The 27,321-nt window shown below is 36.7% G+C and overlaps 2 protein-coding genes across 5 annotated transcripts in view; one reads left to right on the forward strand and one right to left on the reverse strand.

The window, feature by feature from the left end:
* Positions 1-11,907, forward strand: part of LOC117424373 (zinc finger CCHC domain-containing protein 14-like) — a 76,151-nt gene extending 64,244 nt beyond the window's left edge. For all 4 annotated transcript variants that reach the window (XM_058992564.1, XM_058992566.1, XM_058992565.1 and 1 more), the window contains 4 exons: positions 906-1,027; positions 1,859-2,002; positions 3,826-5,034; positions 5,392-11,907. In XM_058992564.1, the coding sequence (XP_058848547.1) occupies positions 906-1,027; positions 1,859-2,002; positions 3,826-5,034; positions 5,392-5,447 (1,531 nt within the window). In that variant the 3' untranslated portion in view covers positions 5,448-11,907. The remainder of the gene's footprint in view (positions 1-905; positions 1,028-1,858; positions 2,003-3,825; positions 5,035-5,391) is intronic.
* A 1,118-nt stretch (positions 11,908-13,025) lies between these two features.
* Positions 13,026-26,387, reverse strand: LOC117424378 (microtubule-associated proteins 1A/1B light chain 3B). Its single transcript, XM_034040647.3, has 4 exons — positions 26,146-26,387; positions 21,157-21,212; positions 15,596-15,702; positions 13,026-14,546 (listed from the first exon to the last, which is right to left on the reverse strand). Exons 1-4 carry the CDS (start codon positions 26,183-26,185, stop codon positions 14,372-14,374), a joined length of 378 nt encoding a protein of 125 aa, XP_033896538.1. The 5' UTR covers positions 26,186-26,387; the 3' UTR covers positions 13,026-14,371.
* Positions 26,388-27,321: the final 934 nt, after the last annotated feature.

Here is a 27,321-nt window from a genome sequence, read left to right on the forward strand (position 1 = left end):
TTTTGGATCGTTTGCAAGTCGCGTCAGGTGTGGATTGACATTCGGCGACTTCGCTCGCGTCGTTCTGCCCAGTGTGGATTCAACTTAAGATATTTTGTTAAACAAGGAGAATGAAATGAACCCTGCAAAAGATTTATTAATGTGTAGATGGGTGCTAGTGGGTGGTACTCTTTGTGTTTGAAAGCCCTCTTGTGGCTCTGGTGTAAACTTACACACAGTAACTGGAAATTATGTGCACTCTAATGGTTTAACTAGATATGACAGAAACAAGGAAACTATGTGGATATGCAACTCAAGATTAACACCGCTCACGGAGGGCTGGTTGTAATAAAAGGGAGATCTCCAGTTTATACCCTGAGATCTTCAGGTACTTGGGAGTGGTCTTAATGGCAAACTGGTCTATCTATATGTATATTGTATAGTCTTCCTGCACAGTTTTCAAAGTGGTATTTTTAACCTTTATGCTGTACCACTACAAAGATGTCAATTTTACATCTTTCTTTTGAAAATGTTCTTCAAGCATTTTACTGTCGTGTAACACACTGTGAATATCTACACGGGTGGAAATAAGACTCCCGTAGCATATAATAGGAGTTTGATCCGTTCCAGATTTTACTTTTGAGACTACTGCAATTAGACACAGTGTATAGGTTACAAGCTCTGGTTTGTATAATTATCCACACTGTAAAGCATGGAATGGATCAAATGGCTATGCAATGGGAGTCTTATTTCCATCTATATTTTAACAATATAAGCTCCAGTCGTTGGGAGAAACAGTAAAATGAGAAGATCTACTCCAGTCAAAGGCACTGAAAGGGTAAACAAATAGTTTTCAGCAATAGTTCAATAAAAGACTTGTTGTATTGTAAACATTTTCATTTATATTATTTTTTTATTGTGTGCAGAGAGAAATCTGAGAAGCGCTGCGTGTTGACCCCTTTTCAAGTGCCAAGCAGCGGTGTGGCCAGGGTACCCCCCACCAGTCATGTCGGCCCAGTCCAGCCCATTCAAACCAGCAGTGGTACAGGTAACCATTGATGTATTTCCAGTGTATGTGCCCTGGCTAATTCCTCAATTCTTCTGTTCCTCAACCTCATACAAGATGCTGCATTTCTGTGGATTTATCCTGCTAGAGTGTGATAACCAAGGTTTTAAAAGCAAAATCAACTGTATCTCCTATTTTAATTTTTTTTTTTTTTACTTTTAAATCAGATATACAGATTTCTTTCAAAATGATACTATCTGGTACCTGCCCACGTCCTGTTCCGTAGGTCACATGGTCTGATTTGAGCTAAATAATTGGATAGAATTTTGGCAGATGGGATTAGGGTCCAAGACGAAATAGCAAATTTTGTAATTTTATATATTTTACAATATATACAAAATAAATACAAATATATAATTTGAATCCATTTCTGCATTAAACATCTAACAAATACATTAATTTATAGCATTATTTGAACAACTGTTTCATACAACACATGATATCAAAACTTTCCTTTAAAAAGCATTTGTACAGTATGTATATATCTGTCTTATCTATCCTATATGATATACAGATTTGTAGTAATAATCTACCCCAAAACATTCAGTAAAGTAAAAAATAAAACGACAAATAAACAAAACACACACACTTTTTTTTATTCAATCTGGGCTCTAAAAATACCAGGACAAAAATATTTATTTTAGTAAATGATTTATTCCAAAACTGATTTTTACTCCTATTACTTCTATTATCATATTTAATATACAGGGCAAATTGCCCCAACACACAAACCCTTTCCTACGATAGTTTTTGATATACCTTACTGTGGTCAGTGTGGAGCAATCTGAATGTATGCTTGTATGCTGTGCTCAGAGCTGCGTGTGGAGGTGGAGCCGGGTCCTCACCCCATCCCCAGGGACAGCAGCTCCTCCTCAGGGTACTCAAGCTCTCCCTCCAGCCCCATGGGGATCCAGACCCGGGACGAGACCTTCGAGAGCCCGGAGGACGGGAACAGATGTAAGAAGCCTTGACACTCGATACTAAAGGGTTTGCATTAAAACAGTGGTGGGCAACATGAGGCCCAAGTGGTTACCTTTCATCTTGATGAATAATGGTGTCGCGGCGTTGTCCCGCAGACTATCACAAAACTTGGAGAATCAGGGTTCAAGTCACTTCCTATGGCAGTGTTGTGTGCAGAGCAGTCGTAATTCAGTCACAAGCAGTATTTCAGTTCAGAATCTTTACTTTAGAAATGTTGCATAAAAACAGCAGCACATAGACAGCAAGGCTTTCTTTTTAAAACAATTCATACCTCTGGATATTCAAGTGCGGTGATATTGTAAACAAATCCAAAACAAAGTGCGTAGTGCAGTATCCAAACACAGACAGTGTGCAAACGTCCTAAAAACGAACACAGTTCGAGGTTATAGTAGATTGCAATATTTAAAAACAACAAAAGCGCAAACGTGCTACAGCTTCTACATATGGACTCAAGGTCCACATCTCCCTTACGTCCAGCGACCATCTTCCTTTTATTTACCCACTTGACCTCAGACCTCTTCCCAAGTGAGTAAACATTTACCAGACATTTAATATATTAACCCTTCAGTATTTCATACATTTTATACTCAAATTACATTTTAAAAACACATGTTAAAAATCAAAGCAGGCAATTAAATAAATGGGCGTGTTCATTATCTCCAGACGGCTAAACCGTCACAAATGGCCACAAATTCAAATTCCAATTTCATTGGAATAACATCACAAATACCTTGGGGTCTAGTACATTGACCTAAACAGTGGTGGAACCAAATATCACGTAGATATATTAGACTCAAGCACACTGCTAAAGTTGTTGTTTTTCACAAAGTACCTTTCTTCTATTGATTTAACGGCTGCATTTAGATCCCCCTTGTTTTTTCTTTTTGTTTTCTGATGGTTTTATGGGTAAATGAGGGGGGGGGGGGGGGTTGCTGAAGAAATGTATTAAAAACAGGCACTGTTCATTTAAAACCTTTAGTATGAGGGTGGAAGAGGTCAGAAAGATGTAATTCAAATAAAGCAAGCAATCTTATGATTGTCAAGAGTAAACCAAAAGTTCAGTGCAGTTTAATATACTCATTACTTCCTTGCAGTTTTGTTTCAAATTAAACCACTTAGTTGATGCTTAATATGTTGCGATTCTGTAGCAATAGCCAGCAAAGATACAGTATTAGTTTTAATAGAGGTTTCTTGGGGTGGATTGGAAAACAGCCCAGAACTTTTTGGTTTTCTTTGGAATTAAGTTGTTGATGTATGAAGATTGATGTCAAGTTTTATATGCAGGTCAAACCAAGCAGTTTTGAGATGGGTGCTAAAAACATTTGTAAAGAATATGATGCCCAAAATGAACCTTTTGTAGATCCCGATCAGTCTCCTGTCCAGACATATGTCCTTTATGGGTTTCCATATTGCATTCATTTTGACAAGACAGTCGAACCCCTCATATCCGACGCTGTAGGATATAATACCCTTCATTAACAGATGGATCTCTGGCATCTGTTACTTACACATGTATGTACCAATTGAACAGTACAGACGGAAATTGATCAATGCACATTTTACTTTGTCTAAAATAGTAATATCTTATCACTGTTGAACAATGTGGTAGTGGATGCCTCGTGTTTACCTATTGCTCCTTTGTGATTTCTATACTTTGAATAGAGTTTGTTTGGAGGTTAAAAGTAGAATTCTAAATCACAGTGTGGAGGCCTGGAGCAAAGTAGCAGTGGAAAAGTAAACCACTTTGTATTATACAAGTTAAACAAATTACTGACATTGTATCCCCACCCTCCCTATAGGTACAGAGCCGGTGTTGGAGTGTCCTGACATGGAAAAGTTGGCTGTGCCAAATCACTTCATAGCAGCCTGCGCTGCAAGGCCCACCGCTCAGGTCCTGCCAGTCCAGAATGACACTGGTGCAAACTCCTCCCCCCTCCACCCCCCCTTGCCAGTCCTGCCAACCCTCTCCTCCAGCACCCCCCCAAGCCGCATGCTCAGCACTATCCGCAAAGCAGAGAGGGGGAGCTCCCGGCTGCCCCTGTCCCCTGTCCTCTCCCCTCTCTATCTGGAGGAGAGAATGAAAACTTTCCAGGTCTCTTCGGGGCCTGGCAGCAGCATTAAAATCGAGAAGAGGTTCCCCAGTGGCAACTTGGAGATGTCCCCTGTGGAAAACAGCGCGGTGCCGGCAGGTCTTGTGAACTTCGGGAGACGGACCAAAATCGGGCTGGACGTGGATCCAAGACCGGCACAGCAACCGGGATTGATCATCGAGACCAGTACAGCTACCACCGCCACATCCAACACACACTATCACATGTCCCACCCACCTCTTATTAACTCGCGGACGCTTCCTTACTCAGCAAACACCAAAGTTGCCTTTTCCGCAGTGAGCAGTGTGCCCATGGCCGCTGTTCATGGCACTTACTGTGTCAACAGTGGCGCCAGCCCTTCCAACAACCACTCGCCTGGCTCCAGTCCTACCCTCTCCTCCATTGCAGAGATCAGCTGCTACAGTAACAGCAGCACAGGCTCAGGGATTTCAAACCAGAACCCGCAGCTGCAAGGATGTGTGTGCAGCTCATGTGGCTGCAATGGGAACTGCGGCTCATATAGTGCCATGCCTGCCAATTATGCTAGTTACTTCCAACACCCGTTTTCAGGGCCCTCCATGATTACCTTGCCGTTTTTGCACTTCAGCCCGCTGTGCAATAATGGCTACATCAGCCCTCAGCAGTATAACACCACCACCGGCTTCTCCTACCCTATGGTCCCCCCGCCTATGTACAACAGCAGCTTGACTCCGGATTCCATGCTGAGCAGCCAGTCTGGCTTTGTCATGCCTCCGATGCAGAATTTCATCGCAGGTGTGTACCAGGCCCAAGGGATGACTGGTGGCACCAGTGGGGCTGGACAAAAGAAGAATGGGAATGTTTCGTGTTACAACTGTGGTGTCAGCGGACACCGAGCTCAGGACTGCAAGCAGCCCTCGATGGATTTGAATCAGCAAGGTAAAAACTACCAGGGTCAGAACTATTTATAGTGAGGTGTTGTCATTCATAGAAAATGATAGAGAGCATATGTAATGGGATATTAAACAGGTAACATGCTGGTAAGATAGTTGTTAGCATACACTAAAAAAAGGAGCAGTAAAATTAAGCATATCAGCAACATAGTCTTGTCTGGTTATTTTGCTATCTGACTTGCAGATAAACAAATTGTGAAATATTGCAGTAAGTGATCCTTAAGCAATAAAATTGCAAAAGTACACTTTACAGAATAGGTAAATAATGAAATGATATAGGCGGGTCAAAATGTATTGGTACAAACTGATTGATCAGACTGCTGCTGTTCTGTTTTTGTTTCAGGTACCTTTAGGTTGAAGTACGCTCCTGCTCCTGAAAGTGTGGACTCTGCAGATTAGTATTACCAAGTGAAAGATTAAAAACACAAATTGCCAAACACTACACAATGGAGCATGCAGACAAACTGCTGTTGATGCTAAAGTGTCTTACTGTGCCATTCTCCAAAGGTGCTCTTAATGTGTATTCTTGGGAATAAACAACTCTTGTTGTGCACTCGTTCTACCTTGTTTGAAGATAAGGGAGGATGTATCAAGAAATCGTGGAATCAATGGGGTTTCCTTTCATAATACTACAAACAGCAGGACTGAAAATGTATAACTTAAGAACAAAAATGAAAGTCAGCTAATCCGATAGCTGGTGGGTTGACCCAGCACTACTTTGGGAAAACTAACTGGACAACTAGTTTTTTACGACTTTCTAGCAACACAACATGATACATGTATGGACAGAACAGAATGTACCCTTTGCCAGGCCAGGCTGTTCATCTTGGACCAAAAATGACCACCAACTAAGCCTTCAACTTTGCACTTCTCAGGAGGCCAGTTGAATGGGAAAAAAATGGACAAATCTTTAGGCTAAATCAAATACATACAAAATGTATGCTGTTTTATATAAGGACAAATGATGTAATCATGGACATAAAAAAAGAGTGAGCATAGTGATGACAGGAGCAGATTGTCTGGATTAAAACCATAACAAAAAACAACCCACAAAGACTTCCTTAAAGGCAGAAGGCTGGGTTGTTGATAAAGCAAATCTCAAATCCAGGATAGCTGGGAAGAAATGACAAGTTGTGGACTGCTTTGCAAGATATGGGCTTCTCTTGCCATCCAGTCCTACCGGAAAGCCAATGCTGCTTCTTGTATCTCTAACTAGCATCTACCCAGCAACTACCAGGAGTGTGGAGTTGAGTGTTGCAGTGATGACAGAAGGCACTGCAGAGTGAGGACTGGAATACTCCAGAATGTGGATTGGATTGTTACAAATCAATTATGCTGATGGTCCGAGCTACAGTCCAGCAAGTTTTACTTTGAAGCTACATGCTTGAGCTCTTGTGTGCAGCAGATATATCAATACAGAAGATGTTGTCTGTCTTTTGGTTCAGCGCCTGTTCACAGTAAACTCCACCTGGTTCAGTAGGCCAAGCATCCATAACTTAAACTTAGGGGGTTATTTATAAAACTGGGTAAATCTTTGCCATGAAACAAAAAACAACACCCTTTTAAAAAGATTCAAATCATTTTATCATGGATATTTTGGACACTAAATAAACCAGCTGCTGCAAAACTTATAGGATACTGCAGTTAAAACAATACTGTACAACAGTTAGTGTAAATAGCAGGGATTTCAGGTTTAAACTTATGCCAATATGCTCGTTACAGTGTTTTTGATTTGTTTGTTTTTTGTCACACCAGGGTTTTTTTCCAAAAATAAGTACATTTTAATACTCAAGATTAAACCAAAACGGCAGAATCCTTGAATTTCAATGAACATGGCAAGTTGAAAGAGCTAGTATAACACGTATACAAGACAGACCAAGACCTGTCTGTGGTGTTCTGTATTTTCTTATCATACAGCTGTGAAATACTTTTCAGTGCTACGTTGTATTTGGGTAGCTCCGATCTCTATCAAAGCTGGGGGTGCAGTGCTGACATGGGGACTGCCTTCATTCTTTTCTGATTGTGTGCACCTCATCATTGAAAATCCCTAGTGCGCCATCTGATGATTAAATACTGTACTTTGAAACTGTAAGGGAGATAAAAAGTCTATCTATAAATAATTGTGTGTGTTTATTGATAAATCTACTGCTATTGCCAAAAGTTTTGCATCACCTAGAATTTTAGGATTGAGACATAATTAAAATATATATATATATATATATATATATATATATATATATATATATATATATATATATATATATATACACACACATATACACACACACAGGTAGTGGACAAAAAAAATGGAAACACCAATATGAAGTCACTTAATAGGGCGTTGGGCCACTATGGTATCCCGCTCTGTGGAGTTCTTGGTGGACTGTTTTTGATGAAACTGCCTGCTCGCGCCCCAGGTTGAAATTTGCAGTCAATTGATCTGCAGTTGCTCGCCTGTTTTGCCTTTCACTTCGGATTAATGCACGAATATCACAATCCTGGAGTATGCGCTTCTGCCCACTGTTGCCCTTTGCTGATGATGTCTTTCCCTTGGAGTTCCATGCCGACATCACCTTAGACACTGTTGCTCGTGAAACATCAGCAAGTTGAGCTGTCTTGGTCACTGAAGCTCCTGCCAAACTCTTCCCCAACAATCTCCCCTCTTTCAAAGTCACTGAGGTCTCCTCTTGCAGCCATGCTAGCCATAATTATAGGCAACCAGGCCTGTCAAGCATTTTTATACATGACCCTAAGCATGCTGGGATGTTATTTGATTAATTAACGCATGAGCCACACCTGTGTGGAAGCCCTTGCTTTCAATATACTTGGTGTCCCTCATTTACCCAAGTGTTTCCATTTTTATGTCCACTACATATATATATATATATATATATAAACAATTTAGATCTTTTGTTTAACATTGTGTAATCCAAGAAACTACAAAAAGTCTACCGAAAGCCATAGTAGTTGTACAGTGTTTTGTTAGGTTTTGAAATGTCAGTTTTTCATTAAGTATATAGAAAGCTACAAAGCGGTATGTAATTCAATATGTTAACGTAACATTATTCAGCAGGTTTGATTCTACTTTATAAAGCCAAATGAGTTAATTCTATAGGGAGATTAAAAAAAACAAAACTTTTAGCCATAGCTGTATATTTAATGTTGCCGTTTGTCAGTAATGTGACAGTTTTGAGTACAGAATGTAGAGAATCCTACACAATAATGCCGTACAAACCAAACCAATCTGCTGCTGCGCTCATATATTTTATGCCGCACCATTGCGTTACAGTCAATCATTTTGAAGTTGCCCCTTTATCCAGGAGTATTTCAATTTCCAATTACTAAGTACTAAGGTAAGTGTCGAAAATAAAGGAAAAAGAACAGTTGTACCAAAAAATTGCAGAATTAAAATTGATACTAGCTCTTGAAAGTTTGTTTATACTACCTTTTTTAAATCCACTTTTTTTCTATGACAAGTTAAACCCGTTGGTTAATGTGTTATGTTTTCATACAGATGTCCATATATAAAGAGGGCTGAAAAAATAAAGCTGTTAAATAAATAGCTTGCATACTTCAGTGTATATTCACCTACAAGTAATCTGTTTACTTTTTTTGTTTCACTTTTGATGGAATTCAATGAGCCCTACATGGTTTTTCCTTTTCTTATTTAAAAAGTAACTATTTCAGTTTTTACATACATACATACATACATGCAGCTTATCACCATTTACTGGGTTGTCATAGGAAATGGCATTACTTTTAAATCTACACAGGAAACTAAAGGGATTTAAAAAGTTGTCTCTGCAGGCATTTGTTTTAAACTGGTGAAAACTCATACAGCACTTATTTAAAGGTCGCACAGTTTAGAAAAACTGTTTACAGGATGCACAGTTGTAACATTTTACTCTCTATTTGCAAATATTGTGTTATAATAATAATAATAATAATAATAATAATAATAATAATCTTCCAAGGATACAGCTTGTAACTGCAAAAAAATATTCTAGTCATTTAGTATGCTAATGATCAAGGTCAAAATGGTTTCTGTGGTTACCATAGATGTTAAAATTAGTTGTTTTATAAAAATGATCATTTGTAAATAGCCCTTGTATTATATATTCAGATTTCTGAATCTGCTGAATGTTTTGTTAAGAGCCTATGCAAAATGTGTGAAAGGGAATCTTGTATTATTATAGTTTGAAACTACAAGTATATTTTTTCCATATTTAAAAAGCAGCCACCTTTATTGTTTTCTGCAGTATTTATATATGATTGTTAATTGTGTATCACATAGAGCTAAAGATAACTTTAGCCTTACACAGCTTGAACTAAGCTGATTTTAAGAACAAACAAATGTGAAAGATTCTTTCTTTTAAACCAAAGGTCTTTCTGGCGCCTCTGTACATGAGTTTTAAGGCTATCAGTAACGTGATGAAGTAAATCACCATGACCTGCGTCCACGGTACACAGATGTAAAAATGTTACTTCGACTTTAACGGGTGGACAGATGCCTCTGTATCTTTCCTTTCTGCCTTTTTCAAGTTTCATACTGGTAAGTGGTTATATACTGTAGATATAGATTGTCAGACAGACAGACTAGATGCCAGCAGATTAGGACATCACTGCTAAAGTTTAATCACAATTGGTCAAGCCCATTTCAAGCTCTATATTTAAAACTGTAAAGTGACGACGCACGTACGTACATACACTCGCCTCCATTTTAACTCCAGCTGGGAATTTGCATCCCCAGAGTTGGAGACAAAGCTTTTCCCTTTTAATCTAGTGATTTTTTATTTTATTTTTTAAAGCAACTATTGGTTCAAATTGCTGTATAAATGACCTGAAGTAAATCATATATACAGGATTTGTGCACCACCAACTCAAAATTATGTTATGAGATTAAATTATTAATTTGGTAGAAGCTTCCGTGTTTTGGAGTAAAAGGTAGTTTTCATTTTGGTCTCTCTTTATGCAGTGTTATGGATCGCCAGAGTGCTCCATTGATGCCTGTTGTTCCAATCAGAAATCCGTGAGTGTGTATGGGCTGACTGTGCAAACTATTGACAATCATAGTACATTCTTTAATTTGTGTGTTTCAGGCGCACAGTAAAAAAAAAAAAAAAGCATTTTTTTTAATGTGTATACTGTATGTGTTACAATTATTTTTGAATGTGCACTATTAGGGGGAAAAATGTATTTTATCCCCTCTGGGTTTCGTAAGAGTACTGCAGTAATCTTTAAATATATTTTCTTACCTCAAGCTTCAGAAGCATTACAACATTATAAAAAGTCCCCTATTTTTTATTTAGATTTTTGATTTGGGTGAGACCATTTTGTTTTTACCACAGCATTAAGTTCCTGTGTTTACTGGTTATAGGGCTCTCTATTTCCTTTTACACAGGAATAGTGAGTGGATATCAAGTACTTCAATCACACTTTAGGATAAAAGGGAAAACAAAAAGATCAAAGGGGGCTTGTTGAGGGTAAGATGATTTGTTTAAAGGTTTGATTACCCCTTTCAGGATTTTATATCTAAATATGTAATATTTTCATGTACTGTCCATGAAGAGGTTTTTCGAGTAGCTTTTGCGTTTTGAGTTAAAATGTTTTTAGGCTAATTTTCAAATAATTTATACTGTACCCGGCAGTAAGTCAAAAATCATTTAAATGGTTAAATAAAATTTTTAAAAAAACATATTGCTCCGCAAAATTTTCATGTTTTATAAAAAAGAAACTGACAAATGTTTGAACTTAAGGGCATTCTCGGTGTCTTCAATTGAAAGACTCATTTTGCAAGGTAAAATTTGTGGGTTTAAAAAAAGTGTGTTTTCATTATATTTGTAGTTAGTAATCCAGTGTTGTTTGTGTAAATATGTGCCTAATATATCTTTATACTTTGCTAGCATAGCAGTTATAGTTTTCAGTAACAACCTGCAAATTATTGTTTTTAAAAATGGCAATTTTCAGGTAAAATAAAAAACACCATATATATATATATATATATATATATATATATATATATATATATATATATGCATGCGTGTGTGTGTTTAAGACACAGGGCATTTTGATGACTCCGCATAAGGCCATCATTATATTCAAATACCTTGGATTGATTGTCCCACTTCAAAGGGATTATTTGATTAGGTAGGCCAGGATAAGCTGTATGCATTGTTTTAGGCCCATGTAGTTATTGAAGTAGATGTCTATCTTTGTCAATGTCCATGTGGATTTCTGCAGTAATATTTTCTCTCTTGGAATGTTTTATTAAGAGAGTGAACAGTTAAAACATGATGCTTTTGACTTTGGTTTTCTGGCATGTTGCTCTTAGGAAGCATACTTTTTGCATTGAATTTGTTTTTTTAGTCAAGCACACGTAGTTCCAAAGCCAAACTATCAGATATTAAAGAAGAATGTAAGATCCAATTTTTTTGTGGGTTTATTGCGGTCAGTGTTTTACAGGTTCCTAGACATATTAAAGGAACTGCAGCTTATATTTTGTTTGGGTTCTAGATTTAATGTTTAGGATTGTTTAAGCTTGGTGCAACTTTTATTCTCTAAGTGTCCAACAGCCTTTTTAAAACATCAAAAATATTTAACTTGGTAATGAAGGGAGACTCCATTTGTTTTAGCCATTTTTCATCTCAACGCCATTTCATGTGCATGAAACTTTATATTTGAAAAGCCTGTTGCAGTTTTCAAAATATAAAAAAAATGCAACAGATTTGAACTTGAAGTGTAAATCTCATGTTTTCTGTGATATTCCTTTTTATATTGTATTCCTTGTATGAGAAGAAAACTGTACATTGTAAGAAATTACATTTTATATATTGTATGAAAGATGAATATTTTGTAAAAATCATTAAAAAAAAAAAAAAACCTTTTGAAGAATTCTTTTGGTGTTGATTCTTGATTTTATGGTTTTCAGTGAACCTCAGTTTCAGTAGTTCTTCTAAAATATTCTACAGCACAGATAGTTTTACATGTATTTTACCAAATATCTAAAAGCTGCAGTGTAACAGTCATGTTTAATTTTACACCAAAATATACCCCTTAGTTATAGTAGTTTTGCCTTGCCTTGTAGTGTGCTTGTCAATCGCATCCGATATTAAGGTACTTTTAGCTTAAGGGACAAAAGTCACCCCCATCACTATTTCAGCAACTGTAAATAATAGATCTTAGTTGGTAAAACAGAAATTAAAGACTATCGCTATTTTCTTCTATGATGTTTTTGTTAGTCATTTAACAGGAAATCTGTGCAACACCTATGGAACTGATTTCTTTAAAAAACATTTAAATAATTAAGGTAAGTATGACATTCAAACACCTGCTGTTTATCTGTACCTGCAACCTATTTGTCTTAATACATTTGACATGCTACATATAAAATGTGATTTTAAAACAGGGCGGTGGTGATGGTTCTGTATTTCTTTCTCTCTGTGGCGAGTACCTGTAATCTACAACAGTTGATACATTATTGGTGTAAATGATAATCTGCATACACACTTCATTCGGTGTGGTGTTTTGTATTGTGATTATTTCTATCGTTTTTAGATTTGGTGTTAAATGTTGCACAAAAGTCCAGTTTTGGTAGAGCTTTGCAGAGTATATTTTCATGGTATATGTAGATGGACAGACACAGCGTTACTAAAGCATTGTTAGCACACCACAAATAACAGAACGCTCTGTAGAAATAACAATTTGGCTCATGTTCCCGGACGTGGATCCTTTCAACAAGAATAGTCTTTCAATAAGCAACACGTGTTTGACAGTTTTTAGTACTACAGAAAAAAAAAGACGGAGCTGGGGATTAAAATGAAATCGTGCTGGCTGCTGTAAATGTGTTGCCAATAACTAACCTGTTTCTGTAGTTTGTTCAGGTACAGAGATCAGCCAAAATCTGAGCAGAGAGGGTTAAGAATGAGATAATCTGGATGAATCAAGAGGAAACTAAATAATTACCACTCCGTACAATAATTTAATTTGGGATGCAATGTTTTATACAGTGGAATATTTCTTTACAGACACACATCTCCACCGTCGTCAGGATCACACAGTGTTTATTTACTTTTACAAGAATGGTCGTCAGTCTCGGCTGCAGAAAACATTCAATAACTTCATACAGAAAAATCTAACCAAATACAATCAAACTTTTTTTTTTTTTTCCCCCAAATGTACAAAATATGCAAATCGCAACAACTCATAACATAGCTAATAAACGTACAGGAAGAAAAACGATTAACATTTTCAACAAACTAAACAAAAAACGGAGGCAATGTTAACAAGATAGATGCAAATAAAAAAAATTATATTTTAAAAATATTGGTATTAACAATTTTTACTCTGTTAAAACAAACCCATTTGTATATTGCTTTTAATTTAACATAACGGAGAGTAAATAGTGATGCAAATGAAGAGCAAATACCATGGATGATGCATGGTAGAGGATGGGCAATTGGAAAATTAATTCTACACATTAAAAAGGATTGATATTTTTAACATCAGACATGGAAGTTATATTAAAAAATAAAACAAAAAAACATGTGACACCATAATTGTATTATTCAGTTTGCTTTCCTATCCAAGAACAGCGATTAGTTTTCCAGAAAACGATTAACATTGTAAAGGCGGCTAATTCACATCCGTTGATTTAGGAATCTTAAAAACAGATTGACTAAAGGAAAAGATGCAATACAATTTAATAATATAAACTACAAATTTAAAAAAGTATCCATTAAAATATTAGACAAAAAAACACGAACAATTAATATTGGCATGGGCACCTATTCGTTCATAGTTTAAAAAAAATAAATGGTATGGATTGTACTTAACCCAAATATTGCCAGTACCACAAAGAGAATCCATGGACCTTAATACATTATAGATTGTGTTAAGCACGCAGTTGACAGAATCATCTTCAGCAAAATTCCAACCCCTGGAAAGAAAAACAAAGCACAGCATTTCCTGATCAGGAGAACTAGCCTTATATGGTATTAGGTGGTGGAATTGAGTTGATGTGGGGTAGGGAGAGGAAAGAAAGGGCTGCCACAGTTTTTAAATGGTGCTTGAATGCGTGATCTGCTTTGTGTTTCTTTTCCATGAAACCAAGCTTAATTTGTAGTTTTGCAGGGATTACAGTAAAATGTTGCTGATCCATTACATAAACCCTGGTAGTCTAGTGCCCCCTTCAATAGGCTCTATCTCTTTCCAAGCTGTTGCTTAGTGACATCCCTTTCTTGTAAAGGTTGTTTTGTTCTGCAATTTGTTTTTTGGAGGGGGCAGGGAGGAGGGGCTCTACTTGGACACAAGAACACGATTGGGATTTACAGGCTGGATTGAACTCCAAAGGTTTCCTGGGATGCATAGACCATGTAGAGAAAGCCGTCTTCATCCTTCTCGCGCTCGTACACCTCAGAGATAGGCGTGGAGACGCTCACCATACTGTGTCCGTTCACCAGGAGGAAGAAAGCCTGGTTGGAGTTAAGCTGAAGGCGTCTCCTGCAGGACACAAGAGGGAAGCACATGCATTTAAATATGATCTTATGTGGGTGGGGATAACTGAAACATTAATTGGTAAAATATGTATTAGTAATAAAACATTTCAACAAAGTTTTTCTCAATGCCGAAAGGTTTATTTTTGTATGACAACACAGAACTACATGATTGTATAGTGAACCCTTGATCACTGAGTGTGGTAGATTTAGTGGACATGTATCACAAAAACCATCATGGGCAGTTGAGAGGCCCAGGTCTGAAATGTAGGAAGATTGTAGCCAGTGCACCTGTCCCTTCCCTTCCATTGAATGGATCAATTAAATAATGTAGTGTAGACCTTCATGTTTTTAGCCTGGACAAAAACATCTCGTTTTACAGTTTGTGGTAGGAACTGGATACAGTAAACAAGGATGACCGATTTATTAGACATTTCTAATTAGTCAGTCTCATCATGTAGAATGTTTCTCATAATCCCAGCTCACGCACCCTCTACTGTGTTTCCTTCTCACAGAAAAACAAGAACAGAAGTGTTCCACCTACTAAGCACTATGAGAGAGAAGAAGCTAATCAAGAGAAAGGGCATACTGATGCCAGCAATAGTCGAAAGCTGTGCTGATTATCTTTTCTAGGATTGAAATCTGAAAGACTTCAAAGAATATCTTTTCAGATCAATATCTTATTTCATTGAAGTCTATAAAAGTGTTCTCCATGTTGTAGTTTTACGTGTTGTGCTTTATTCTCTCATAAATTAGGTAATAACCCAAAACCCTTTTCTCGCCTCTAGTTTCCAGATTCTCCTAAAGTAATTATTTTTAATTCACTTCATGTGTAGCAGATACTAGGACACTGCACGTGGGGGTCCCAATATCTGCTGAATTTATATTGTGGCAGGATAACAAAAGTCAGAAAAACAACAGGGAAATGCCTGGGGAAAATCGAATTTACAGCAAAATAAGGGCCTTCTAGAAAGTTGTTGTGCTAACTAGAGTAAAACGAATACTGGCTCAATACTGAATGATGGAATGGAGATTATTGCAGAAATTCTGCAGCACCTGATAATCTTGATCAGCTCGCTCATGTTCACATGGTCAGGAACCAGGAACTTAGTTTTGTCCAGGATGGGCAGCTGCTTCTCCCCCTTGTACCTCTCAATGATCACCTGAAAATACACAAGGGAGAGGTTTAAAGCACCATGCAAACCCATCAAATATTCTGACGAAGGTGAAAAGTATGCTTTCAATTTTTAAAGTTCTAAAAACATTGTTAGGACAGATTTATAATTAAGATCCCTTTTTTAAATCTCTGTTTGAAATTTGCAAACATTTCACCAGGCTATAAATATGTTACATGTGCAGCAGGTACTGGAGCCTCACCTAAAGTATATGTAGCACAGAAAAGTGAGAGGTAAGTGGGTTACTAATACAGTACTTACACAGCAAGTGACTTGGCAGTGGGGTGGAAACAAACGGTTAATGTAAATTGGCTTCACCCATTTACTCAGAGTGCTGCTTTGTGTTTTTACATCTGACTTTCCTGACAATCTTTTTAGCCACTGGTAATTGTACCTCAAGTACGTATACAGTAAATAACTGCAATGATAATGTTCAGTTCTGCAGCGTCCCTCATCTGTTCGTGCAAAAAAAAAAAAAAAGTGTGAGCTTTGTGTTTATCTGCAAGTCCTCTGCCAGCTGCCTAGATCGCTGCTACTGTTTTTTTAGGAACACATTTCTCATTTTGGAGATGACTGATCATAAAACCAAACAGAAAACACATGAAACTCATTGAAACAGAATCTTGCATATGGCATGATAGTCATTAACGACTTGGTTTTTAGTCCTTTAAGAAGGTTCCCATGCATTCTCTCATTCAGTACAAAGCACTATGCAAGGGAACCAGAAAGAGGCATACAGACAGTTGAGATAAACATGAAATCCAATGTCACAACCTCACTGGCACAGAGCACAAAAACAAATAAACAAGAAGACTAAGTGTACAGTATGTGATAAGCCAAGTCATTTTTCAGCTCCTTACTTGAAACTCATTACCATAAGGGTTATGCAACTTTAAAATTTGTAGACGTTTTTTCAGTTGGCAGGGAAAGCCAGTGTTTTCACAATATAGGACATTCTGCTTTTGTTTCTCTGTAGCAAAGGAGATTTGGGAACTGTGACAGCGTGTGGGTGGTGACATCACGGACCAGGAAATAAAACAATAACAAAGTTTGTACGGGAAAAACAGAGCTGCTTCGCTCGTATTTAATAATCAAACAACATAAACAGTGTAGACAAAAAGAATACACACAAAACAAAGCAAAGGGGCACTCTGGCCAAAACAAAACAAACACGAACCTAAACAAGTATATTCTCGATTATACCAACTGTTCTTTCCAATCATCTAGACTAACGTCTCGCCTCTGCCACTCTCAGCCTACTGAGCCGAGAGTGGGTCTTTTAGATTCATGGCTGGAGCCTTAATTACTTATTAATAAATTACCTTATTAAGGCTCCAGCCACATTCCCACGAGAGTTCTAGGAAAGGGGTTTTAACCCCATCCCCATGACTACATAAACAAGACTGGCTTTTCGCTGGTCTCAAACAGCAAACCACAAAGATGGACAGTGCTTGACCGCCTGCACATAAAACACAATAATAATAACAAACAAATACACATAAATAATAAAATCCACACAAGGGGTGGGCACACTGCCACAGGAACCCTTTTTTCGTCCAATTTTATACTGCTAGCTCCCTGATGTGTTTACTACAGTTCATTCTTCCAAGATTCAAAGTGGGTCTTGTTGACTGTCCAGTTTGTTTGATTCATCCCAAAGGTAGTTTACACTGCAGGGACCCACACATTCCCACTTTGTCACTATGATCAAAGCAGGCATATGTCTGTTACTACTTAAAGCAGTAGGAGGTTATAATGAGACCTCTCTGGAAACAAAAGTTTAAAAAAAAAAAAAAAAAAAAAAAAAAAACCATTCTACTCTGCCTGACCCAATCATTATTACACCTAATTTGTATTGCTTCTTGGAACGGACCGCTCGTTTGGTTTTGCAGATTTACTTATCATAGTGCATATTCTACCTTTATTAAACACTGAAATGCCTCAAATAAATTGTCTTGAAAGGCAGCCGCTGAGTTAGCAATGTACCAGTACTGATTACAGACATTTAAGTACAACCACATTTGACAGTGAGGTGTATTATAATTTCCTGTTTATTGAGAGCTTTACCACCTGCAGGCAGTCCGTTCTAATTTGAGGCTGTGTAGCACACTGGGTTATTTAACTCTGGTAAGACTGGGTTCATATGCACTGCAGGAGCAGTCAGGGGCTTTCCACAAAGGAGGGGCATTGTGTGAGTCCCTCCCTAAATATTATGTTTTATGTTTTCCTGTTTGTATCACACAGTTATTTAGCTCTTAAAGTAACATCACATATTAATAGTTTGTAAACTAGATAGTTTCTTACTTGCACTTAATACAATGAACTCCAAAAGTATTTGGACAGTGACACATTGTTTTGGCTTTGTATTCCAGCACTTTGGATTTGAAATGATACATGTGGGTTAAAGTGCAGACTGTCAGCGTTGAAGGTATTTTCATCCATGTTGGATGAACCGTTTAGAAATTACAGCATGTTTTGTACATAGACCCCCCATTTTAGGGTACTTTAGCCCATAGGACTTTAAAAGATACTATTATATAATGCAGCAGTGTGGAGTAGTGGTTAGGGCTCTGGACTCTTGACCGGAGGGTCGTGGTTTCAATCCCAGGTGGAGGACACTGCTGCTGTACCCTTGAGCAAGGTATTACCTAGATTGCTCCAGTAAAAACCCAACTGTATAAATGGGTAATTGTATGTAAAAATAATGTGATATCTTGTGACAATTGTAAGTCGCCCTGGATAAGGTCGTCTGCTAAGAAATAAATCATAATAATAACGCTATTTGAATTTGTTCCATTATTCACATAAAACATTGCAAAAATTGAATTAGAATCATCAATCCAAATATTAATATTAGTTCAGAATTTTTAAAAAGGGGGACATTTACGCCAAATCAGGCCTACCAAACGACGTGCAAACAAAATTTGTGTATCAAGAACCTCTAAAATGCTGCATTCGCAATTGATGCAACTGCCGAACTGACTTCCTGAATCTTTACGAATAGAAACTGCAATTTTCTGACTTGAACTGTGGCCGTGTTTAATTGCTATGTTTCTAGTTTGAAAAATAAAGTTTAAATTGATTATTAATTAATATCATTATTAATTGGTAATTTAGCAGAAGCCGTTATCTAAAGCGACTTAGAAACTAGGAGGTGAACTGTGCATCAACAACTGCTGCTCCAGAGTCACTTACAATAGGACCTCAGTTTTACATCTCATCCGAAGGACAGAGCACAAGAAGGTTAAGTGACTTGCTCAAGGTCACACACAGCTAGTCAGTGGCTGAGCTGGGATTTGAACCGGGAACCTCCTGGTAGCAAGCTCCTTTTCTTTAACCACTGGACTACCAAACCTAGAAAAATCTAATTTTAGGATTGAAAATGCCAGAGAAATATTGTTCAGCAATGAAAGCTATGGCAGAACAAAAAAAGGAGCTTTCACTGTTGTTACGAAGTAGTTAATCCACTGCATGTACAGTACATGTAAAAATGTAAGTGTGATGTTCAGACTCGCTTAGTGGCAACATTGAGTTACCTATTTGTATGATTCTTTCCTAATAGGATTACTTCAGGAACTCAAACTGTTAAGTGCAATGTCCCCCGTCCCCCCTCCCCCCCCGTCCCACAGCCTGATCCCTGGGTATCATGAGATGCAAACACCCTGTACTGCAAACTCCAGACAGAAGGTAAGTGCACAGAGCAGCAGAAGGCTGGTTTGTGCAATCAGATACTGCTGGAGTTCTTGATGTAATGGGAATTAGGTTTGATTACAAGCAGCAAATGTTACTTAGCTCTTAAAGTAACTGCACATACCTGTTTTTTCTTTTAAACTTTGATCTAGCCCTACTCACACATGTGTAAAATCTAATTGAATTAGAACTCTATTTGTTAAATGCAAGTTTACATATTGAATGCAAGTTCCAGCTGCTATCATATTGTAATGCCCCTACCTAAATCGTGTTCCACCATCATGTTTTAAACATAATTGTGAGTGGTTTCAATGCGTGTTGATCTATTACTTAGGTAGGGTGGACAGTGCATTACAGTATAAAAGCAACTTGAACTTGCAGTATTATACGCTTGTTCTTAACATACACAGTTTGTTTGGTGCAAGGGTATTATTTAATGCAAGTTCAAGCTGCATTAAATAAATCATAGTGAAAGCATGGTAAAGCATTTTAAAGCATTATGGTATAGTATACTAAAAAAACATGGTATTCCATTAAAAAAAACTGTTAAAAAGGGGCTAATATAATGAACTGAGTCATTTTCTAACAAAATATTTTTACTGATGAGTGCACAAAATAATCTCTAATTTGGCTCAACGGCTGGTGTTATTCAATGTTATTCAAACTTAATTCCTGTACCATTTAGGTAGGCTATTTTTATGTGACACACAAATAAATAATGTATATGTTACAGTAAAAGTCTGAATATTGGCAAATCAAGATTTACTGACAGTAAATATCGACATTTACCAAGTAAAGCGGTAAATGTCCAAAATAAACATGAATGTGATTTTACCAGAAAATCAAGAATAACCTTTACCAATAAAATTTCGATAAATGTCCGAAAAGCAATATATTTCTTCATGGTTCCGGACATTTACCACCTTACTTGGTAAATGCTGACAGTTACCAGTAAAACGGAAGATTTACCTGAGTCTGACTTTTAAAGTAACGTATACATAAAACAATAGCTTGTCAGCAAATCTATAGGTCTGTAATGCACTTACTGTTGTAATTCTGTGCAAATTCATCCTTAGGTAATGGAAAGTTAATACTGTAACATTTGGAATGCATATTTTATAGCTTAATTATCTGTTGGGGGGTTTTGTGGTTTCAAATTTCGGTTGCTATCTTGCACGATATGATGTAAAACAAAGCTAGAATCCTGAAAGAGATGGGCCTCTGAACCTCCAAATTGAGTCACACTGGCTGCTCCCATGGTGACGACTGAAAGTAATTCAATCATGTTTTTGTTGGTTGCTTTTTGCCTAAATACAATTATATATTTATTGATTTATTTATTATTTTTTTACAAACAGTTAAACAAAGTTAGTACATTTAGGCTTGTCTAGATACAGTTAAAACTATATAAGTACCATATAAGAGACTAACTAAATAAGAAGTGTGACATACACATGGACAACCACTATATCCGTCACAGAAGTCTAAAACCTTTTTTAAAAAAGGACTAAACCATGATATTTGAAAGAGTTTTTAATTGTCTGTTTAAGTACTGTTTTCTTTATTAACTGTGGTCTCTGGCTAAATAACCCAAATTATTTTAACAGGCAGCAATGTGTACTGTACAGCTGTTGACCTGACAATGATTCCAGTCATGTGACTTAGCTTTAATCAATAAATCTTGGATACAAATGAGTGGTAGCCATTTGACCAATAAATGTGCAGTTGTAGCTCATTAAACAATTTACTTACTGGGATTTTGGTCGGGTGTTGCTCTCGAATCAGTCTTACATCTTCCACTCTTTGTTCTGTGATTTAAATAAAACAAAAAACAATAGTAACATACAGGAGCTGGACAAAAAATGACATCTGTCAGATTTATAGCACCCTTCTATGGAGGGAGATAACTGTCAAAAATATTTGTATACGTAAAAAGAATTTGTACTTGTAATTACAAGTACAACTCAAAAAACAATTTCAAGTACAAATCAAAAATGAGTATGAATCAAGAAAAGCTCGGGTACAAATCACAAAGTTAACAATCGATGATTATTTAAAGGCGCATGCTTCCAGCACCTTGCATTGCTGATCGAAGGGAAGGAGTGGCTGCATGTTGGTGAAATGTGTAGGTGTAATTTTCAAAGCGGGAATATGGCACAGTCGCCCAACAAATGGACAGTCTCAGCAAAGATCTTCTATATACAGAAGATGGTCAATGCCCCCTTTTTTTCCGTCCCCGCCGATGCGGTGCATCATGGGAATCCAAAGAACTCTGGGGGCGACTTTTCTCCTGTCTCTTATGTAAAGTCTGCTTCATTTCAAGATTCACCTGGATTTGTTTAGTGACACCCCTCCTTAACACATACGTGTTGTTATTTCTACGATCAATGTTTTCACTTGGCCCGACAAGGGCTCTTTTCCCCGAAGTGCTGTCCGGTTCTCATGAATATTCATGAACATACAAGACAGGGGGCGTGGTTTCTAATTTCTATATCCTTGATATCGGGTAGATTGCAGTAATGTTTGATTTGAATGAGAAGAAATATTTTTTTAAAAATTGATTTAATTCCACATTGATATCCATAGATCAAATATAAAGTTTAAGAGAATAATAAGTAAAAGTGATGCTGTGTGTGACTGTAACAAAGTGGATTTTCAGCAAAAAAAGAGGTCCTCATGCCATATAATATTTTTATTTTTGCATTACATGTAATAGCAGAAATGTAATTATGAACAACGTATAGCAGCAGTGTGATTGATAATAAGTGAACTGTATTTATTTTGTTTTATTTGTATATTTTATATAGTGTATAAGAGAATCAGCAATTTAAAACTCATGCTTTACAATAGCGACTGTAGTTTTTGTATAAATACTTGTTGAATTTAATCTAAACCGACTGTAACGTACATGGCCTTGGAGCATCCATGGATGAAGATAATGCCTTGTGTCTGTCTACCTTTTTGGCGATGCAGTAACGAGCTGGCGATCCACCAGGCTCTTATTTTCCCGCCCCGGTTCATCACGTACAATACATTAATAACTACTATTGCTCTATAATTAAGTGAAATAATGTTTTTATGTGTAACCCTAACCCTAACCCTAACTACTGTATTAAAGAATGTTCAGTCATGACTAGCTACCGTGCAACTGAGAACTGAGCTAAATACAAGCTGATTTTTTTAAAGATGTAAATTTGCAACTTTTTAAAATGAAAGTTATTAATTTACATACAATGTATTTTTTGTAATAAGACACTATTTTAAATAATTAAGGCATAAACAATGGATCACAAATATAAGCTTAATTAATAGTAGGCCTAAGCCTAATAATTGTAATAATTTTTATAATAATCAATTAAACATATACCTAATTTATCTAATAAATAGACTTAATTAACCCGCTATCAAAAAAGTTGAAGAATTGAGTTGCTGCCAATCTCGTTCACTCTCGATCGCTGCCTATCCCATCCCTGACAACCAAGCCAAAGATCAAACCACCCCCCCATCTTGTCTCATGAATATTCATGTCCTGGTAATTTCAGACAGCACTTCAGCGATAAAGAGCTCTTCTCAGGCCAAGTGAATACATCAATCATAGAAATAATAACATGTATGTGTTAAGGAGGGGTGTCTCTAAACAAATCCAGTTGAATCTTGCTAAAAAATGCAATCGTTTTCAAAAGAGAAAGCTTTGAATGAAAATGAAGCAGACTTTACATAAGAGACAGGAGAAAAGTCGCCCCCAGAGTTCTTTGGATTCCCATGATGCACCACATCGGCGGGGACGGAAAAAAAGGGGGAGTTGACCATCTTCTGTATATAGAAGATCTTTGCTGAGACTGTCCATCTGTTTGGGCGACTGTGCCACATTCCCGCTTTGAAAATTACACCTACACATTTCACCAACATGCAGCCACTCCTTCCCTTCGATCAGCAATGCAAGGTGCTGGACGCATGCGCTTTTAAATAATCATCGATTGTTCCCCCAATCAACAGCCTGTCCTGTGACCTCTATGACGTATTTTTGACAGTGATTTCATACTCTATCCAACTCGTAAATTTCTGAGTTGTACTCCTAACTTTGAGTCATAGTCGTAACTTTGTGATTTGTAGCTGTAGCTTTTCTTGATTCGTACTCGTATTTTTGATTTGTACTTGTAACTTTTCGAGTTGTACTTGTATTTTTGAGTTGTACCTGTAATTACAAGAACAAATTCTTTTTACGCATATGTATGTTTTTGACAGTGATCTCGCTCCATACCCTTCTAGCATAAACGGGCTGTCATTCACAAGACAAATTCATTTGGAATGGCTTGATATATTCTGTGATACATAAAAGCGGTCCCTGAGCTCATAGTAGACACTTGATTGGAAGGTGCTCCTACACCCTACTGACGGTTTTACCAGTCCCTCTTGGTGTACTCTCTCCCCTTGTCCAAATAACACAGGGCTACACAATGAACATTTTTAGAGTCCTGCAGGTATTCCAAGAATGAGCATACCTGAATAAACTCTGAGCCCGTTTTGAATGAAAGCATTAGATATGCTATACCATGTTTAATGACAGTAAGTACAATTCAAGTGTTTAGTAAGTTTGGCACATGTATGTACAGCAGGGGATAAAAAATAAGCAAAGAACCAAAATGGCACATTCAGTACCCACATGCTTATCACCCTGAAGAGCTTCTTCGCTGCACTTCAAGCATGGTGTCCCTAGCAGCAATTGGCACTCATTCAGCTGGAAAATTAACTCTAGCAACAATTAACAACCAAGCTGCATCTTTGGAGGATAAATAAAACAGTCTTTCTAATGGTTTATTGTGCTCTTTGGAAATACAGTATTATTTATTTAAAACAAAAACAAAAAGTGGCACAGAAATCCTCCCCCCTCATGTAACACAAAGACTGAAAAAAACAGAATATAGCTGTGCAGGAAATGTTAAGACAATAACTGTGGACTCTCTATACCCACAGACTGTACCTTCTTTGCATCTGTCTTGAGGGGAAATATGAATAATAACTAATAGTCTTTTTTTTTTTTTTTAAGAGTAATAAATTACCCTAGCTATAGCTACTGCTGGAAAATCAAACCCAGAACCTTAGCCCCAACCCTAAACCTTTCAAACCAAATTATTATTATGTTGCTGAAAAACAATATTTCTACTGTATATATATGTGTGTGTATATATATATATATATATATATATATATAACAGTGGTTTAGAGGTCTGCCTTAGATACTCTAATGAAGCAACACTCCAATTTGAAAAAGTACAGTTTGTCCCAGGGGGAAAAGGACAATACATTACATGGCCAAACGCACTGAAGAATGATTCAGCATCTTCAGGGTAAATTTTAGAGTAGGCCTTGTTCTTTTGTTTACCTTAGTGCAAACATTACTGTATTACTAGAGATTAATATGTGACAAGGGGTGTACGATAACGCTGTATAATTCCAACAAGGCCATATCATAGAAAACAAGAAAAGTTGAGCTCGAGGTGGTTTTTTTGTTTTGTTTTGTTTTGTTTTTTATCCATGTTATACCCCGGAGATGGAATTACGTCGTTAAACACTTCCTGTCGTTTGTTATTTTTATAATATATTCTGGTCTTTAAACTCGAGTCCGTGTATTTTAAAAGCACTATCCGAGAGAAATATCGGTTCACTGTGCTAGCAGAGAGCTAATCAAATATCCCTTTACTGAATTGTGTATTCTAATGTTTTGCGTTCCTGGTGGCAAGATACAGTATACAGACGTAAAGGAAAATTGTTTATTTTACTACTGCATATAAACATTTTGACATTATTTTTATTTTTTTTCTTGATATGAAATTCACAGCCTTAGCCCACGGCACTTCTTGTATGGTGGAAACTTTTGGAACTGCTAGCCTATATCTCGATATTTCAACTCCACCGTTGTTTAAATACTGTATAAAAAAGCTGCGCTATTGTAGTATTATAATTATGTAAACTAATGTTCGAAATTAGAAAGGTTATGGTACATCAACATCACAAGCCAAGAATAGAAAACACAACCATACACAAATATTGTTTTACATCGCATGAAAATAGCTGTTTGTTTATATAGCGTTTAAGAGTAATATGATATAATTTAATAATGATAAGCTCAAAACATCTTTCTTTCTTTTCGACTTATCCCGAGGCCTGCACTGTAGTAATAACAAACATCACCCCATCCCCCAATCCTGCAGCAGAGCTACTCAGACTCTGCATTCGGACTCCAGAGTTTGCGTATATGTATATCATACAACAAGTATACGTGAATCTTTATTTATTAAATGGTATGTTCTTCTGTTTAATACACATGGCTACCACACAGCGTTCAATAATATATTGATTATATAAGTGTACTGTCATAACTAGGCTAACCCCCGTTTCTTGTCTTAACAGCCACCACCCTCGCTTTAATATTTAATTCTATAATTTTATTTTGGGGAATCGCTATCAAATAACAAACTTGACTCTTTTGTTAATTGCTATGACGTCCTAGATTACATTAAGTTAAACATTTCATCAGTTTATATAATCTTTTCGAAACATATACGACGGTACCCTGCTTTTATAAACAAAATTTAAAAAAAATGATTGGTTATTATTTATCGACGCACATAAGGAAACATATTATGAAAACACTACTCAATCAACGTCGTTATAGATAGCAAGCTGTCAACTGTATATTGCTTAAAATTGTATTTTCATGTTAACAAACATAATACGTACCAAATGTCCTTCTTTGTTTGAAGGTCTTTTCTGAAGGCATATTTTTCGGCTGAGGTGAAAACAGCTATTTAAGGCCAAAGGAGCGGGCGAATTAAAATAAAATACGATATTATAATCACGTTTTTAAGAGCTGATCTTGGAACAAAAATAACACTACAGATCTATTTTTCTTTCCTGTTGCTACTGTCTGGAGATTCCACCTTAACCAGCAAAAACAAAACGGTCAGCTGACCAGAACGTCACGCACTGGATTTTGAGTGAAGCAAGGAAGGGCTTCATCATTATTACAGCAAGGATATGTCTGGTTAAAATATTGAAATTCAGCGTCAGTTATGTTGGGTGCAAGAAATACATGACTGAAAGTTGTGTAACTTTGTGGCAGTAGAATCTATATGATGTCTTTAGTTGTTATACTGTTTGTCCGCTAGGTATACAGACATATCTATCTATCTATCTATCTATCTATCTATCTATCTAAGATAGACAGATAGATAGCTAGATATAACATATAAAAAAGCCTCTGAATCAACCAGTGAATTACGAAGTGGTTGATCAGAGTTTATATATATGCACACATATTTTTTCTCTTTTGGTGCATTGACTGAAAGCTGCTCTTCGGTTTTATTTACCATAGACATATATTTTGTAGGCTAGATTTGCCAACATTTTTTACATTCATAAGCACGAGCTTCATGTAGTGCAAAGTAGTACATTTTCAAGTGGTTGATCGCTTCATGTACTTACAAAGCCTGTATCTGACAAGCAACTAGAAAAAAGAAAAACAAATGAAATGCACGTGATTTGTGGAGTTTTCTGCCTCGTTAGCGCGGTTTTGACCAATCATAGCCCGTGTCGCTACCAAGAATTGACCAGGAAAGAGCCAATCAGATTTTGCAGAGCTACCAAGAATACTGAGTGTTTTCAACGATGGGAGATTATTGAATCTTGAAGTCTTTTGGTTTATTTCAAAATTCAGTCACCTGAAGGTAAGAATTTTATTACAGTATTATTATCAGTAGTACTGTACGTATAGTCACCAAGAATTTAAAAAAAATGCCAATAATAATATATGTTCATATTACAAATGTCAGCTGTAGAAATGCGCGTATAGTAAACTATATTTTGTAATATTATCAATAAAAATACACGATTGACATTTTTACAATAGGTGTCAGT

Source organism: Acipenser ruthenus, chromosome 19, assembly GCF_902713425.1.
Source record: "Acipenser ruthenus chromosome 19, fAciRut3.2 maternal haplotype, whole genome shotgun sequence".
Taxonomy (NCBI): Eukaryota; Metazoa; Chordata; class Actinopteri; order Acipenseriformes; family Acipenseridae; genus Acipenser; species Acipenser ruthenus.

Coding starts and splice junctions, on each gene's coding strand:
- LOC117424378 (XM_034040647.3), bottom strand. CDS start 26,185: ATGCCTTCAGAAAAGACCTTCAAACAAAGAAGGACATTTG. Junction 21,213..26,145: donor CAAACAAAGAAGGACATTTG/GTACGTATTATG, acceptor TTTAAATCACAG/AACAAAGAGTGGAAGATGTA. Junction 14,547..15,595: donor GAGCTGATCAAGATTATCAG/GTGCTGCAGAAT, acceptor TGTGTCCTGCAG/GAGACGCCTTCAGCTTAACT.